General features: G+C 40.5%; 1 protein-coding gene across 2 annotated transcripts in view; it reads left to right on the top strand.

Annotated features, from left to right (window-relative positions):
- ANK3 (ankyrin 3) overlaps positions 1 to 18716 on the top strand; it is a 205971-nt gene that overhangs the window by 64673 nt on the left and 122582 nt on the right. For both annotated transcript variants that reach the window (XM_051800208.1, XM_051800209.1), the window contains exons 6-8: positions 2623 to 2808; positions 4596 to 4694; positions 15995 to 16093. In XM_051800208.1, coding sequence (XP_051656168.1) covers positions 2623 to 2808; positions 4596 to 4694; positions 15995 to 16093 — 384 coding nt within the window. The remainder of the gene's footprint in view (positions 1 to 2622; positions 2809 to 4595; positions 4695 to 15994; positions 16094 to 18716) is intronic.

Genomic DNA, 18716 nt, shown 5'->3' with positions numbered 1-18716 from the left:
CTATTTCTTTATAAAAACTTGGAAAGAAGGAAGACACAGAACCCTCAGCATTCCTAAGTCTCAATATACTCTGTATACACTGTACAGTTTTCTGAAAATAGATTTAAAAAAAAAAATTAAATAGGTACTTGGATCTTTTTCTTTGGTGTTGTTTTTCCCTTGAGCATTGTATGTCAGTTTAAGTTGAGCTTTTCTCCAACTCAGCTTGATGATAAGGTGCAATCTAATTTTACCCATGGAGAATTCCTTTGAAGATACCAGACTACAAAACAGTGTTGCCTTGATTGCCTTTCTTGTTTGAGATAGTTGCTTATGGGTACTTTTTTATTTTCTCTTGTTCCAAGTCTCCATATAAATCTGATTTCTCTTTATCTTAAGTACAAGAACTTTTTTAATTAAAGGATTGCCACTTAGCTAAATAGTCTATAAAAATAAAACTCTTTAATGAAGATGTTTTAATCTAAACAAAGAAAATAGTTCGTTCTATTTTTGTGAAATGAATTTTTGGATTTTGATTTTGTTGGTTTTTTGGGTTTTTTTCTGGGATGGGCTTTGACTTATGTTTTAAACTGCAGCCATTGATTATAGTGCTTAGATCATGGCACTTGGAATTGCTTTTGTAAGTTGGCACCTTCGGGGAGCACTTGTTGGAAATGCATTCTTGTCAGTGCTAATATTCCTGATGGCAGTTTGTTTGGCCTTGGTACAGGAATTTCTGCACACACTGAAATGATGGGCAACTCTCATCGGAGTTAGGAAACTGCAGGTATAGGGGATGGCAGCTCTTCTGGCCTTGAAATGAAGGGCTCCAACCCATTTGCCTGCTCATTTTTCCTTAGGGAAAGGAGAAAATGTTTTCCTAAGATTGCTTTTTAATATATATTATTGTTAGCAGCATTTTGAGCAGAAGAGAAAGCCTGATAAGCAAAGACATTGTAGATACCTACACTCCTCTTCTATGTGAAGTGGCTGAATTTGCCACCCCATCAGCTGTGTAAGTAGAGCAGGAAGCCAAGGTCCCCAGGGTTTCTCCAGGCAAGAGCCCCCATTTCTGCAGGTACAGCATAGCTACATTGCCAGAGCCCTCTTGTGGGGATGCTCACGGAAGTTTCTTGGCCTTCAGCTGCACAGCGTTTTTCACACCCTTCTGCTCACTGTCTGAGGCTGTGTGGTTGTTTGACTGCAGCCCAGAGCCCTGCCCCGCTGCTGGAGGATGGGGAGCTGGAGGCAGCATGAAAGGTTACTTAAATGAGGGGAAAAAAATTAAGGGAAAGCTTGTTAGGACTCAAAGAATTTCAGTGATTCCCTGAATTCAGTGGTTCCTGCCCCCATCTCACTCCTCCCACCAGATTTTGAAAATATGCTATTTTTCAGAGCTTCTCCTTTTTCTCCTCCTAAATTGAGGTGTTATTTGTTTGGTAAGCTAGAGAAATAAATTCCTTGTTGAAAACATTACTTTGCATTCTAAAAGTTAAAAAGTTACCACTTCAACTCTGCACCTTTGATATAGGGTGAGGATCTACATCCTTCTGCGTCACTGCTGCATTTCTGTTTCATCCTTACACAGTTTCACTATGACAGCAGTAGTTGCAAAGCGAAAGGTGTTCGTTTACTGAACTGTAGTGAAGTTTGGTAGTACAAGCTTTGGATATAGTCATTGAGAGACAAATATAATAAATAAATATCTCAAGTAATTTGCCTTTGTGATTTTTTGAGTGATTTAAGGATATTGTGCAAAGCTGAAAGTGTCCCTGGATTGGAATGACAGTTAAATGTTTGGGAAGGAGCAAAATATAAATGGTAACTCTTTCATTCTTTAATTTCCTAAGAATCCATAAAACTAAAATTATAAAAGCATCCCTGAGTGTACTTTTCATGTGTTTGAGAAATCTGCTCTGAAATCTGTTAAACAAAAACCTTCTGTTTTCCAGGTTTCTTATTCTCCACTGATTTGGCTATTAGCTAACCTGAAGGAAATAATTTCTGTTTGTAAGAGCGTTGTCCATCATGTGTATTTAAATTTTCATAAATGGAAATTGTAGTAAAACAACTGGTATATTGGGAGAATAGGGTATTCATATTCAATTATCATATTTTAAATCCACATATAAAATAGAGGATAAAGATCAAGTATTATGGGATTTTTTTCTTTGTTTTGGTTTGGGTGGTTTTTTCTTAAAAATAATAAAATAGATAATAATCTATAGATGTGGAGGGAATGGATGATAATTTACTATGGAGACATCGTTAACAATTTTAATTTTAAAATTTCAGCTTTTTATACCTTTTGTATAATTAAACACTTACATAAATAAGCATCTGTATAATTAATTGTTAATTTGTGAGTGATTTTGCTTTTTTTCTTTCCTTCAAGTCTCAATCATGTTTGTTTGCTCATGTCTTGTAATTTTATGTTAAGTCTGAAGTGCCAGAAAGGTGTTTTGAGCATTTGGAACCTACTTCACCAACACTTTACTCATTGTGGGCTAATTTTAATTTGCACTGCGTTACACTTGGCGTTTGAATTTGAGCCAGTACTGTTAATTAATGCTGAGATCTCTTCCCTTCCCACCCCCTGGGAAGCTTGGAACCTGCATTTATAGTCCCTGTTGTATGTTGCAGGATGGTTTCACACCTCTGGCAGTGGCTTTGCAGCAAGGTCACGACCAGGTGGTTTCACTGCTGCTCGAAAATGATACGAAGGGAAAAGTCCGTCTGCCCGCCCTTCACATCGCTGCCCGCAAGGACGACACCAAGGCAGCAGCCCTGCTCCTGCAGAATGACCACAACGCTGATGTGGAGTCAAAGGTCAGTTGGAAAAAGGAAAAAGGTTTGAGGCTACAAGGTCCTGACCACATGTATTACATCTGGTGAAGATCTCCCTCGGTGTGAAGCATTTTTGCTGCAGTTACACGACTTCCTTTTCTTAAGAATAACATGTGATTTGCTTCCTTTGCCTCTTTCTTCCCTGTTCTCTTTCTGTTTAAATCAGGGTTAATTTCTCTTGTAGAAACTTTGCAAATGGAAAATAATAAACAAAGTTTTATTTGAATTATTCTCTTGGAAATGAAAGCCAGTCCTGCAGTGGTGGGCTATAGGTATTGTACAATTCAGCCATTTGATTAGTTGTTTGTGCAGTTTCTACTTTAAAAACTTTGGTAAACATGTAACAATTAGCATTCAAGATACTTGCTCATTGAGCTTCCATTCCGTCGAGCTTCCTTTGTGTGCCAGTTGTGCTGCCATCTGAGCTGCCATGCCACGTAGCAATCATGAAGCTTTCTGCATCCATGTCACCAGTGGTGAACTAACCGTTCATTTTTTCCCCCTCTTTGCTTCCAAATGTGTTAACCTAGATGATGGTGAATAGAACAACAGAGGTATATATAAATATATATATGCATCATCACTCCTTCATGACTTAGTGCTGCTGCATCATTTCTCCCTCCTTTCTGCATCGCCTTTTATAGGATAGACACCTGCTTTAGATGAAATGAAGTAGCATGTGCTAGAGAAGACTGTAGCTTAGATACCAGGGCTTTCTGCAGCTGAAACTAGGGTTTAAAAGTAAGAGCTAAGCATTCTTGGGAACCAACTGCCATCGTAAAAGAGCCATATTATGCAAGATGGAGTTTTCAGGGATTCTCATGGAGCATGTGTTTATCAGATGTGTTAAGAGCTGCAGACAACCCTGTCACACTGTGCATCCAGGTTTGATTCTAGGCTTCTGCATGACACTTACCTTGATGGTGTCAGCAAATAGAATGATCTGATGGTGGTTTTATATCTGCAAAACTCCCAAAGCAAGGCAGTTGCAGCTAGCATGGCTTGCTAACAATTTAGAAATGCATCTAGTTCCCATAAGGTTTCATACTTTGCAGAATTGATGGAATTGCTGCATGTTTTAGCATTATTTTATAAGGAAGTAAAACTACTTAAATATGAAAATCAGTTGCTCAAGTAATTTTATCAGTAAAGCATCTTCTAATTAGGGTGGTAACTTGAGGTGTCTGAACATAACCCAGTGTGATTGCCCACAGTGGGAGACTGATCTTTATGGTACTAACCCCTGGAAAAAAAAGTCATATTAATAATTTAAAATAGTCTTTGATGTTATTTTCATTTGCATCTACTTGGAATTTATAAAAATCAGTTAGCAAATACCATTAAATGACTTGCATTTGAACTTCTGCAAAGAATCTCAGAGATTTAACTTGCAAGACTGACATAATACCAATAACTACATATTTCTACTTAGCAGTTAATTTCTTATAAAAGTCAGATCATTGCTTTAATACTCACATGTTTTGCTGTTGTTTTTCTGGAATAACTGAAAGTTTTATTCAGCTTCTTATCTTCTAGAATAATTATGTTAATTTTTTTTTCCGTCCTGCATAGCAATATGATTTTATTTATATCTCTCTGAGATACTATAAATAAACATCAGTGAGTGAAAACTAGTACAGAATTGGAGTGGTGACTTGCAGCAGACTCCTATTACTAGCTTTTGTCAGTGATGTGCTACAGATTTTGGAGCAATACAGAAATATTTTAAAAAAGTATCTATTGGTTGTGTTTTGTTTTCTTTTTTCCAGAGCGGGTTCACTCCCCTCCACATAGCTGCTCACTATGGAAACATCAATGTAGCCACATTGCTTTTAAATCGGGGTGCTGCTGTGGACTTCACTGCAAGGGTGAGTGTGAGATATTAATTATGCCTAGTTTGCCTAAAACATCACTTTGCGGCAGCTTTTCCACAGAGGTGTGGGAAGGTGTGTTGCTCCCACCAGCCAAGGGGCCTGACCTGACTGCACTTGTTATGCTACCATATAGTGTAAAGGGGCTTTCCCTGGGCTGCTGAACTGAACCTGAGCTCTAGTCCTCACCTTTGAAAACATCTGTTTTAATCAAAAGGAGCTGCTATTGTCGTAGTTCCAGTGTTGCTGGAACAAAGGTAGACTGGGATTCAGTGATACAAAAGCTTCCATCCAGAGCTTTAAGGTATGGCAGGAGTGTTGTGTCCCTGTTGAATTCTCCTCACTGTGCAGTTGTTTCCAGTGACCATAAAGTGCAGGTGAATAAAGCATCTGTCCCTTCGCTGCATATATGAGAGTCAGGTGATACATAATAAAGGACATCTGAGACACTGGAGAGGTAGAAAATGGAATGAGATTTAGAAGTGGAGAGGAGTCAATAATGGGAGCTGTATGGCAGAAACCACGGTAGAATGAGGGAATTAACCCTCCTGACCCTGTAAAGGGGGCACCAAAGCCAAGACACAGCCCAGGGAGTGACAGAGTAGTTCCTCTGATGGATCAAAAATTGTCAGGAGCCAGGAGTGAAATACTGTGGGCTTTCCCAGTGTCCCCTTGGTTCACTCTGGGCTGGTTGGGGAGCAGCTGATGGTGGCTTCAGTTCTGCCTTCTTGCCTGTGGAGTGGGTCCATCCTCCCAGAGGCAGCTGGACTGCTCTGCAAGCCTGGTGCCCCAAAACCAAAACTGACCAAATAAATAAATTAATAATAACAACAAAACAACCAGCAAAAAAAGACAAACTGAGACTGTGCAAAATCTAGCTCACTAAACCTTACCAAAACAAAGCCAGGGAGGAAATGTGGTAGTGATCCCTGAGACTATAGGAAGATAAAATCAAGGGAACAAGAGGCATTCAAAGTGAAGGCAAATGCTGATGCAAGAGTAAATAGGTATAAACTGACCATGAATTAATGTTTTCTAGAAATTTAGAGATTTAATATTAAATCATCATAATTAATATTATTTAATACTTATTTCATAATTAATATTACATATAAGTAATGAGATTCTGGAGCAACTTTTCAATTAAATTAGAAAAAGCAAAGGAACCCCAATGTATATTCAAGATTATATTAATGAAGGGAATTATGTCATATGGATAGTCCAGCAGCTCTTATACTATTACTTAGAGCATTTGCACAGAGCAAAAAGTGAATTGCAGTATTTTTTTACTTTAGATGGTTTGTATAGCTAAAAACTTGAATGCTTCTATCGTTAAGGAACATATTTACATGCAGCAAAGTGTTTATGACAAGCGTTGCAAACCCATGAAATCAATAAAATAATATTGTGATTATTTAGCATAGAAACTACTATTTTACTTTTACAACTTTTTATATTAAAAATAACCAAACTAAACCAACAAACCCTGAACAGTTCTTTTTTAGAGACTATGATTAATAGGAGGAATTGGTGGAGGGTGTGATAGAGCAGGAATAGAAATTTTGAACAACACAGACCCAGAATTTTTTCCCTTAAGTGTAAGTAGGAGTTCAGGTGAAAAGTGTTGGTGCTGGCCACTCTTCATTCAACATGGTGTTTTATGAATGAAGGTAAATCTCCAAAGCTAAGATACTGAACCAGTGCCTACTATTGCTGGTGAGAAGAGTACTAGCAGATATTGGGTCAAACTGATAGCTGAGTATCAAAGGTAAGGATCAACTCTTATACATCCCCCATCCCCTTCAAATTATGTTTTTCAAATCACATTCATCACTAAATATATTTCATGTTTTTGGTGAGAGAGGTTAGATCCACGTGAAGTTCACAAACTAAGAGCAAATTTGGGGGTTAGGGGTTCCTGGGAAGCTGCTGACTATGTGTGCTTTCCTCTCACTGATAACATTGACCTCTGATTTCCAAGTCCTTTAGCTGACCAAATTAGAGCATTAAGGCATTTCATACCATCATGAGCTTTGGCACTGAGTATTTGATAAGCTCTAATCACAGAAGCAAGGAAGACAGACGGGGTCTTAGGTGAATTCTTTCCCACTCAGAAACAAGATTAGGGGTTAGCAGTGCTACTACATTAGCAATTAGCAGCATTTAGTACCAGTACCACTAAATACCATCTGCCTATGCTTGTTTTAATAAAATAATAAGTCTTAGGCTTCAGCAGCTCTGTTTTGGATTAGGGGCACTTATGGAGAACACATCCAAAGTAATAAGGCCATTATTGCCTCCTCCTCAAGATCTAGACATTACAGGTTGTGCCTCCATTAGTTGTTACCATCAGAGAGAGGCAGAGTTCTGGGGTAGCTGGGGAAGTGTGGATGCAGTGACAGCAGCCTGAAAGAGCAGTGGGCTGAGCTGTGACTCAGAGCACTGAGCGGTTGGTTTGTGCTTGGGATCCTGGGTGGGGGCATCCAGAGAGCGCACACATCTCTGCTGTATGGTGGTTGGAAATCTAGATGAAGTTGTGACAGAAAGAATTGTAGCATAAATAACAGTAATATGGAGTTGAATTTTGTTCCTTAGTGCTTATCAGATGGCAGGTAATGAAAGCACTGCACAGAAAGATGAGTTAGATTCTGGTAGAGCAGCAAATTTGTAGGCAAACAGAGCACCAGGAAAAGTTGCGTGCAAAGTACAGTTATGAGCACCAAGTAGCAAAACCCGTGCTTGATCCTTGATCACCCAAATTGCAAAACAGGTACTAAAAATTACCCATATCAGCCTGCTCATTGCCACCTCCTTGCCTCTCATTTCAATTTCTGTAGACACTATCCATGATGTGCTGTCTCCTCACTGGAGCAAAGGCCTTTATTGAGTTGTTGACAATGTGAGATGAGCAACAGAGCAAAGAAGTGGAAGGGCTGTAACCCAACAAAAATCATACCATTTGTAGGTACTGTAACTTTCTTTCACAAAAAGCAAACTTTAAGATGGGTGTGTCAAATGTACTCTGTGTTTTTGCAAACCACCAACCATCTTTCTTTTGTTCTTGTTGAATAAATGCAAATCAACATTATCTCTTGATTTGTGTTTAAACTGTTTAGGAAAGTAGGAATTTTGGGGGCAGATTTGAACAAGAGGAGATGATTGTGGTAACGGAAGATGCTTGTGTGAAGGGGGCAATGTTAAGCCAAAAGTGTGAGGGCAGGATAAATAGCCAGCTCCCACCATTGGTATAGTCAAGGTGGGAAGGGCTGAGAAAAGGTGAATGGATGTGTAGGATGAAAGCAGAACTCTGAGCCTTAAGGCCAAGGGCAAGTGTGGTAGAAAGAAGAGCTGGTGAAAGGATGTAAGAAAAGGGAGGGCAGACCTGTGGCAAAGGAGATCTCTTCAGCTGCTGCTTTCAGAGTGTTTCTGACAGGCCCGAGGGAAGAAAGAGGTTCCAGCAGTGATGACAGGTGATGCCTTAAGCCCCTAAGGTTTTTTTTATTTTTCTACTATTGGTAAGCCTTATAAGTTTTATAAGTAGATTTTAAAAGCAGCAACCCTCCCTCCCTTGTCCCTTTCCCTCTAGCACCCTTAGTTTACACATTCCTTAGCCCTCTTACCCCATTCTATGCTCCCTATATCACTCCTACCCCCGAATCCAGTAGAAATGTTTAGTCTTTTGTCAAGGCAAGGCCTAGATTGTTGGCAGAACAGCATATCAGGGCCTAAACCACAGAACATGGTCAAGAATTGGGTGACTATGTACCCTTTGTGCTCTGATGAAGATGGGATGAACGGAGGGTCCTGAAACACACCCCAGACCCATTTTCAGGGGGTGGACCCGGGGCAGTCCAGAGTAAAGGCCACAGGGTGGACACATCTGGGATTGGATGGATGGTATTATGAAATGTAACATCTCAGTCAGGGCCAGCAGGCGTCTTGTAACATCTTTGCCTTGGCAAATAAACCCTTTCTTATCTCACCCCTAATTAACTGCTCCGGGAGGTTTTTTCAGCACCTAACTCCCACGGCAACACAGGGAAAGACATGAGCTTGATGATGACTCTCAGTGTAAGGGCAGGAGGTGAGCAGTGGTGCTATACTGTAAGTAAATGATGTCCCCAGTGATATCCAGTAGCAGCTGCTTCCCTCGCCCCACCGGTGTACACCTGCCTGCCTCTCAGCTGTCATATATTCCCTTGTTCCCTTCTTTCACTGCCACTGGGAAAATAGGCATCGCTCCAGGAGCTCTTACAGGTGTTACAGTGCCTGCCAGCCTGTGTACCTGCTGACTGTAGAGGCTGGGAGGGTTGGAAATGTACCTACTTTTACAGGTTTGCACTCTTGCAGCCAAGTGACTAATGTCATGTCAGCTCTTGCATTGAACTGCGTTAGCACCTCTGTGTCTGTGCTTTCTTCTCTTGCCATGCTGCAAGTGCAGGGAAGATGGCACAACAAAATTCCCATTGGAATGGATGGAAATTGTTTCAGTACATCAGCTTGTGATGCCCTTTATTCTACCTATAAACAAGGAAGCAACTCCAAGAACCTTCCTAACCTCATTCCAAGTGAAACAAGATCTCCTTATTCCACTGGATGTTTGCCATTTTGTAATGAAGGGAAAACACTCATTCCAAATTGCTTGACTTCTTGGGCTCAAACTCAGCAAAAAACCTGTCACAATTACTGGCAAGATAACAGGCATTTTATGTCTATTCATCATCCTTTTTCTCTAGTACATTTTCATGTCTGGCTGTGCTTCTTTGAAATGTTTCAAAGCTTAGGAAATCCCTTCATTGCCTCAACATATTTCCCTCTTGTTTAACTGGGAGGCAATCACACATGGGCTAAAGAAGTGGAGGAGAATAAAGGGTAACTGAGAGTGAAGTCAGCCTCCTCTCTTAGCCAGATTAACATATAAGTGCAGTCACTACTTGTGTTTTGAATGATTGCAGCAATTCCAGGCACCATTCTCTTAGCTTGATTTTGGAGAAATCCTGTGCAGGAAAGTTTTTTTGCTATAAATCCGAACCCTGTGGAGTGCCTGCCCTTTCCTGTTCAGGCCTTGCTTGGGCATTCCCAGGAGCAGTGCCCAGGGAGGGCAGGCAGTTGTATCTGCTGGGATAGAGATGTGTGTCCAGACAGCCCTGTGCTAACTTAGCAACAAGGATGTGCAAATTGGCGTTTCTTTAAGGCTGCTATGCCAACCACTGAGGTGAGGAAGGTGCTTTGAATAAACTATTTTCTGGAAATTACAATTAGGAAAAAGTTATCTTTTGGGGGTTCACAGAGTCTTCAGATATCGTTCTTCTGAGATGATCTTCCAGTGAAAAGATCTGTTTAGGCCAGGTGAGGAAACGCCTTTGAAGCTCCAGCTTTCTGAGGAGCACAGTGGTTAGTAAGGAAGGAAGGAATTCTTTGAAGCTTCCAGAGCAACAGCTGAATGAAACCTCTGTGGCCCCCCATCCACTCTGTACTTGAGCAAGTCAGAAGACTGAGGTAGCCAGGAAATCCTCTTTGTGAAGGAGACCTCTCCCCATATCTTTCTTGCCAAAGCAAACAGGAACTGTGCCATAAAACTGCATCCAACTCTGTGAGTAGCCTTCCTGATACACAGCACTCCTTGTTCTGGAGGAGATCTCAGTTCCACTGGGAGCAGGCTTTGCCTGCAGAAAGTTTGCTTACTGGAAGGTTGAGAAAGGATTTGGTAATTTTTGAGGGTAGTGTGAGGACAACATGCATTAATGATGACCCTGAGGCTGAGAAGCAGAACACCATTAGCCCATCAAAAAGAGCAGGCAATATCTAAATGACAGTGGCAGAAGAGAAAAACATCTTATTTCCCCAGTGGTAGTTTGCCATAACAGCTCCTTGCTATAGTCTTCCTTCTTTTCTTCCAGGATTCATTTTATGCATCTCAACCCTGAAGAAAGTTAAGTATAGCATACAAGAACTATAATAGCACAGAATAAGATTTATTGCCATTAAGTAGAGGAGGAAAACAGGTGAAAGTTATGCATTCTTGCCAGGTTTCCTGGAAAGCATCTGATTGTCTGTTTTTATCTTTGATTTCTGAAACTTCTATAGAAGCCTCAGTGAACTGCTACTAGAACATGAGACTTTTCTCTGCAAGGATTCTTCTGTGTTATATCTCCAACTCTGAGTTTCAGAAAAATACAGGAGAGAAGTATGAAAGTTTTCATATAAAACGTGTTGGTATAGTTGCATACCGCAGTCTTTAAATGCACAGCATAATCTTCCCATACCTCCAGGATCTGGTAATGGTGGTAATATCTATGCAGTGGTGTTGCTGACAGTTCCAGTATGCAACAACCAGCAACCAGCATTATGCTCTTTTCTTAAGAACCCCTAATGATGAGGGATTTTCCAGACTGCATAGGAAATTTCTGCTTTAGCAGTCTGGCTATTTTCAGCTTCTATTTTATTCACACATTCTGTGTCAATATTAAGCTCTTCCTAGAGTCTGCTGTCAGTTGAGAATTGAGAAGGACTATCTTAGTAAATTCCAAGTTCATCTGAACATTTTGGTAAGAAACTGTTTGGGTTTGGTTTGTTTTAAATCAAGGAAGTGAAATTTAAAATCAAATAAGTGTAATTTTTCTCATTAAAACTGCCCTCCACTGAGGGGCTGGGAGGAGAGCTCAGAGGTGGATGTAAGTTCTCCAATTGGTAGCAAGGAGAAATACCAAGCCCCTGTGACATTGGCAATGAATCTTCACAGTTCCTACGTGATCTGCTGCTCGGTCAGCATTTAAATCAATGCAGCACATGACTGGGAAAGGTTTTCCCTTTTTCTGTGTGCCTTCCTTTAAAGGTACGTTTCACAGCCCAGTATGATACTGTAAGGGCAAACATTTACTTTTCTTTGTGAATATTAACATTCTTATGCTTATAAAATTAGACTGTCTGATGGGAGAAAAAGGCCATCCCATAGGACAGCGTAGCATAACAGCAACCAGGGGGAATTCCTCATTTTCTAAATGCATTAAAATATAATCATATAAGATATACTGTGTTTGCACTCTGCCAATTTTAACTTTTTCCCTGTTTTTTTCCTGACTTCCTAACCGTTCGTGTTGCTAATTGTAATAGTAAGGAGTTATTCTGACTGCTGTGGTGAACTGTGGTGGATAACACCACATGTCAGAGGGGAGCTGATCTCATTTCAGATGGGAAATGTTTCAGATGAGACTTATTGCTCAGCACAAGATAACTCGAAGTTTTTTGAATTTTCCTGTGAAGCTGTAGATACAGAGCTGCAGCTGGAAGGACTTAGTGTTTTCTCTGATCAGGCACAAGCAAAAGCCACTGGATGTACAAGCAGGTCACTCCTCACCCATCATATTTGTGGATGTTGTGAGGCTCCAAAGGAAGGCAAAGGCCCTGTGTGAGAGGGTGGTGGGCTGCAGCAGGCAGTGGATAGAGACAAAGGGAAAACCACCACCCACAGTGTTGTGAGGTGTAGAAAAAAATTGCACAGGTCTAATCCATCACGTTTTGAGCTATGCGGAGTTTCAGAGCACTTAAAATCACGTGCCCCAGGAAATCTGCCAAGAAGGAGATGTTCTAGTTGATAATCCTGTGAGCATTTATTGCATAGTTTTAGGTCACTATTCTCACAAGTTCTACTTCGTGTTCCCTGTAGAATTTGTTCTCAAGTTGAATGGCAGGTTGGATCTCAGGGGTCTGCCTGAGACATTAATCCAGCATTTGATATTTCAACAGCGAGGGCAAGCAGCACTCCAACAGACATTCTAGTTCTGAACCGCATCTTTTATAGGCTACTTTTTGAAGGCATTTCAGCTTTATTACTGCAGGAAAACATCTTCAAAAGTTTCCTGATTTACTATTCTATCTTAAGAACAAAGGGAGAAATTTACAGAAGATCAGACAGATAAAAATAGACTGAAAAGACAGCAGATGCTGTTGATACACCGAAGAATTCAGAACATTACATTTGATGGCTATTTTGTTTGCTGATACCACAATTTTAGTGCTAATAACCTACACCAAAGTTGCACATATTATGAAGATGTTTTTATCTGTAGTTTTTTGTACAAATAACTCTATTTTGAGTTGCTTGCTGTGTTTTGTCATCAAAAAAAATTAATGACGATGTTGTCTGAGGTTTATTGATTTCTCAGTTCATGTTTTTAATTGTCGGATGGGAAAGGACCATATGTATGAAACCTCTAGCTTTAATTCTTTAAGACTTGACAAAACACAGTATTGACCAAAGACAAGCTGCATTCATATAATGCATCTTTTCATCTGTGGGGAGTCAGAACTCAGCCAGCAGAATTATTACTTCGTATTCTTTGCTACCAGTAGAAGCTCAAATAGCAAAATGGCAAAATTAAATTCTGAATAGAGACTTGCACCCTCACTTTTTTTTTCTTTATTTCCCCACAGTGTTTTCCTGAGATGTTAGGGATAAAAAAGGCTAAATACATTTTTAATTCTTTGTCTCTTAATTTTTTTATGAACTGTCTGAATAGGTTAATAAAGTACTACAAAAACCGTAACCTCCTTCCAAGGGAATGAGTGCTGTAGTGCTCTTTTCCTAGAAAAGAGTAGCTGTTTGTTCATCCATAAGGACAGATATTACACCGGACATACAGAGTTTATTTTGCTTGATTTCTCCTGCTCCATTAGTTATTTCAGAGTAGCTGTGTGTGGTTGGTTTTCCTAACAGTTTCTAAAGTAATCGAGCGATCACATCCTTTCTTCATCCCTCTTTGTAATGTGAACTTGCTGACTATTTTCAACCAAATGTAACTTCAGGTTTCAAGATCCTAGAGATATTAAATTTATATTTTTCATCAAGACAGATGATCAAACAGAGCAAAGATTAATTGCTTAGCTCTCCAGCTTGCAAAGTGAGCTCAGTCCTTACTCAGTGCTGGAGAATTTCCCCGTGTTTCCAGCCAGGGTGATCACTCCTCTCAGAAACTGAGAGAGAATTATACTGTCCTAACAATTTTGATACTAAGCAGAAATATGAAGGTTATTTGAAGAAGACTCCTTTTTGAACATGGAAGTAGGTATTTTTATTTTTTTTCCCCTGTTGCAAACAAACAGTGTGACCTAAACATTAATTGCTAAGTGGAAGTTATCTCTTTTGGAGAATGAGATGTGTATGTGCCAGCACTCATCCACCTACTCTAGAATTGACTCTCCTTCATTTAAGGCAACAGGAGCTTTGAACAAGTGGACTGGCAAATAATTAGATCCAAAGTGCACATTCTTATATGGTTATACCCTCCCCTGTGCTGCACTAGATTTAGCTTAGTGTCAAGATGAATGAGAACCAGACTTCTAATAGGTATTTGTCCTACCTTTTGTAATGCTGTCCCTTCCTCCTCCATTTCTTTCTGGAAGCTTAGATAAGCCTTTTATTCTAGTCTGTGTGTGAAGCAGTAAATTATTAGTACTAAAATATTTTGATATATTAATAGGGCACTAGGGTCTATTAGGCTGAGTTAACCTCTTTTCCCATCAACCCTAGCAAGTGGAAAAAGGTGTTCCTTCAGTATAAATTACCTGCAGTACCTCATAGTTGAAGACATCAAAGTTATTTCCTTTACTGTTTTTTTTCCTCAGGAAAGTAGAATTCATCTCTGTCTCCCTTTGACCTCAGTAACATCCTTCCTCCTGGGAAGAGAAAAAGCCCAGAAAGTATCTCTGCATAATTGCTTTTCTCCTCTCTTTTTTTGTCCTCTTTGTGGCTGATACAGTAATATAGTGACCCCATATTATAATCAATGTCAACTCCTAGTCAAATGGAATTTATTCTTTTCTTCAAAACCAACTAAAAAAATAGGAGTTAAGCAATCACAGTTTTGCCTCCCTGGAAGGACTAGGCAGGGTGCAATTTTTGTGTAATGTGCTGAGCATCTTTTTGTTTTACTTTGTGTTTTTAAAGAAATGAGAAGCTACACTGGAACAGCCATCACTTTGATGCTCTAATGATCATTACTGTTGTAGAAAGAACCTCTGTCATTTAATCTTGCTAACATGTCTTTTACCTCTGTGATAATATTAATTAGTACTTTTTAGTCACTGTGAGTTAGCTCCATAGTGAAATTTTGTGTAAATGAAAATGTAACAGCTGGATTAGGAACTCGGGAGATATGATTAAGCTGTGAGTCAGCTTGTCACATCTGAGAGGGGATCTTTTTTCGGTGCTGGTTTTCTGTCTCTCCGCTCCCCTGCAGTTTTGAGGAAGCAGTATTGAACAGTCTGTTAGCCAGGTAAGACACCTGTACCTCTCCCCAGCTATTCAGGGGCCTTTCTGACTCAGTCAGCCCTAGGACACATGCTCACTACAATGTACTGCTTCCTGCTCGGTCACAAGGAGGCTGGTTTTACGCAGCCAGCTGTTTGCGCTGCCCCTGAACACACATGTTCTTCAAAATTCTGTTTGTCTTCGTACAGTGGCTGCATGCTCTATTTAAATCCTTTTATTTTTACTTGGCTCCATATGATCAAATATATACAGGATGTGGCCTTCATACGCCACGAAATGAAGGATTCATCAGAGCATGAAGAAACGTCCCGGCTACATCTTGTTAAAGAAGTGCCTTTGTGTGCGCACGCGTTGGTTATGTAACTGCCCTGGATGTGCAGCAGCCCTGCCTGCTGCTGGCCTGCCAGGCGCCACTCAGGGAAACAAATACACTTCTTTACAGTCTCACTTGAAGTGTACAGCGTTACATCCATCAGAGGGACAAATTGGGCAGGTGAAATTAATGATGGAGCCAAGACAAAGGTGCTCGCGAGGCTTCTAGAGTTTGCTGATAGTGTTCAGAAATAAAATAGCGCTGGCATCTCGCTGCTTTTGAATTAGCTCTACAGATGTAATGGTTTTATTTATTCACTATGGCTCCTACAAGGCCGCTGCAGTTGTGAGGTGTGTATCCTTATCACTACATGCTCAGAAAACAATCATAGCTGGATTACATTGCTAAGATGCAGTCAGTAGAATTGCCTGATTTTAACCCTTATGCCAAAGCTGAGGCCTGAGGCACAACCACGTCACTGTATAACTCTAACCACAACTTGGTTGTTTGTCTTCACAATGTGCAAGTCAAGGTATCAGGCCCGTAATTCACGTGTGATTAAACATAGCTTCCCTTTGCTTTCAGCCTTTCAGGGAAACAAACTGTGTTATGCTTTAGCAAACTGGGCATAATTCATTCTGTGAGCAAACCAAACACGGAATTCATGAAAGAAGGACATATGCATATTTATTTTCCTGTTGTTTTCTTCCACAGAATGATATCACACCGTTGCATGTTGCATCAAAAAGGGGCAATGCAAATATGGTCAAACTCCTGCTTGATCGAGGAGCTAAAATTGATGCCAAAACAAGGGTAAGCTGAAGTGTGAATGCTGTGAGTGACTGCATGGAACTATTGCCTCTGACCTGTTTGTTGCTGTGGAGCTTAAATCATTTATCTTCCTGGCAGGCTACTACAGCTGCACTGCATTTATTTTTTATGAAATGGTTGCAGTAGGATGCTTACATTTTGCATCTCTTAAAGCAGTGTGAGAAACACCATGTATATGGCAGAGCTCAGAACCAACCATTTTCCATGTTGTCTGTACAGTATTTAATTAGGAACTGCTTCTAACTACTTAGGGGTGGAGGTGAATGTACAGGAAAATGCTAAAAGACAAGAATTCAACTAAGATATTTCCGAATTTGTATGCTAACAGGGTAACTTTGAAGTGCAGTGTGTGTTTGCCTTTCACTATCCACAGGGCAGTGTCACAGAAAACAGTGTGGCTGATGAGTCTCATGCAGCTCAACCTGTGTGTGACGGGGTGCTTTGCTGCTGGCTGGGACTTGTCAGCAAATGTACCGGGCGTGGGGGATGGTTTCCATCAGGTTGACACCTAACTCTACCCCCTGAATGACTTAGAAACTCAATGCATATGGTTATACCTAAGTGCTGTAGTTAAAACCAAACCAAACCAGGGATACTTTATTTAATTACTCAGTGGAAAGAAAAAAAAAAGGAAAAAAATCAACTGTTTGGAAGAACTGTGGTGCTGTGGGCTTTCATGGCAGTCTTTGCAACACACTCCTGTGTGTGAGAGCTAACTCTCAAAAGCTGTCACTGTAATTTTTTGGCAATTGTCATTTTCTTGAAATACTAGCTTGTCACCTATCTCTCTTCCATTTTTAATTAGTCTGTATAATTTCCACCAGAATCATTCTAAACAAATGAAATTAATAACCTAAGAATAGTTTTTTCTACAGTTATTACTGTATCGACAGGTTTCTGTTTGGTTTTCCAGTGTTTCAGCAGTCTCTGAGATTTCCTGCCGGGCTTGTTAGGAACATTTGTATTTTTTATTTCTGTGGCAAATTCAGAAACTGGGTCAATTTATTTTGCCATTTCTTCATTCTCTCCACATGTTTTTCTTTAGTTCTTCTTCTCTTTGACCTTTAGTCGCTGGTGATTTATTCGTAACTTTTTTTTTTTCCTAATTGGGGAACATGGAAGCAATGACTTTTCATGGATAATACAAAAAGTGGGTATAATTTCTGGGCTAAAGTATCATCTGCCTACATGCTACATGGGGGTTGCCAGGCTGAGGGGCGTGAGTCTATGGTATGGCAGGGAGGGCCACATGTGACAGATGTGCATTTGGTCAGAGTGGGGAGAACGAGACTTGCGAGGCACTGTGCCTTTCCTCTCTACAAGCATCTGTGTGGCCCACTGCAGCCAAAACATTGGGGACTACTACCTTAAATAGTTGGGAGTCCAGCTTGCTCTTTTCTTTTAGTTAGGAAAATTTGTGATCCGCTTCATTTCCTGTATCACAGGCTCCAGGGTCGGACACTGGGATAGTTTATGTAACTAAAAATACAATCTAGGATGGAAACAGGATCTAGGAAGAGGGCAGAAGCATTAACAGCTCCTGAGTCTGGCAGAGCTTCCCAGTGAGGCAAAAGGCAATGGATGACTGGTTTGTTTTTTCTGGCTTCCCCCAGACTGCCTGTTTCCCCAAACACCCATCCTTTCCATCAGTCAGAAGGGATTTGCGTAACTTCTGCTGCTTGTGCTGTACGTGTGTCACTCACCGGTGCCCTCTCTGGCGTTACCAGAGGCATCACTTTCTGGCAGGCAGTGAGTAAGTGGAAGTTCTGCTCCCGGCAGCACTGACTCATCCTGGCGAGGGTTTGCCAGGCTGTGGTCTGGGCGGCTGTGCCTCTGCCAGGGAGGCTCAGGGAGCCCAGCAGACACTGCATGGCTGGGAACAGGGAACGGCATCGCTGGAGTACATCAGGAAGGATTTAGAAATCAATAGGAGAAGCAGTAGAAGGCTGAGGGTAATGTGGTGCTGGATGAAAAAGGGCATTGTTTCATAAGTGTCTGCCTAGTTCTCATAAACAAGAGCAAAGATTAATTGCTGTGAGCAGTTACAACATACATTCCTGCTAAATCCCTCTTGTTATTCCTACCTGACCCAGTGTTGTTTTCCAAGGCTGAACAATTAAGATATGCCAATTTTGTAGTCATTTCATTTTTTTAAGCACCATCCTTCTTTTCAATGTCCCAGATACAGAGTGGCCTTACAAAATCACAGGATGACAAAAGCTTCAGCCATATCCTTTTGCAAGAGCATCACCACTACTGAATGTATTGAAAGGCAAAGAGCAGCCAAGGCTGTCTTTTCTGATACATGTGTCAAGTCACACTTATCAGCTGGATGCCCAGGCAGAGCCCAGCCTTGAGTGTTCTGCGACGGGCAGGTGCTGAATGCACACACAGCTTGATAAACGGGTGGGATTTGCATGTGAAAATAAGTGAACCTCCTATTACCAGATTTATAAGTGTGAGACCTTTCTTTTTTTTTTTTCTATTTTTTAAGAGAGGAGCAGAATTATTTTTTTATATAAAATAGATTTTGTCTTGGATACCATGATATTATTTAATGCAAGTGTTGATTGTGGAAGACAAACTGGCTCCTTACAGGTGAATG

This window comes from Manacus candei, unplaced genomic scaffold (genome assembly GCF_025592945.1).
Source record: "Manacus candei isolate 608988 ecotype Guabito, Panama unplaced genomic scaffold, ASM2559294v1 h1tg000050l, whole genome shotgun sequence".
In the NCBI taxonomy this organism is placed as follows: domain Eukaryota; kingdom Metazoa; phylum Chordata; class Aves; order Passeriformes; family Pipridae; genus Manacus; species Manacus candei.
This window is presented reverse-complemented; position numbering and strand designations above follow the sequence as displayed.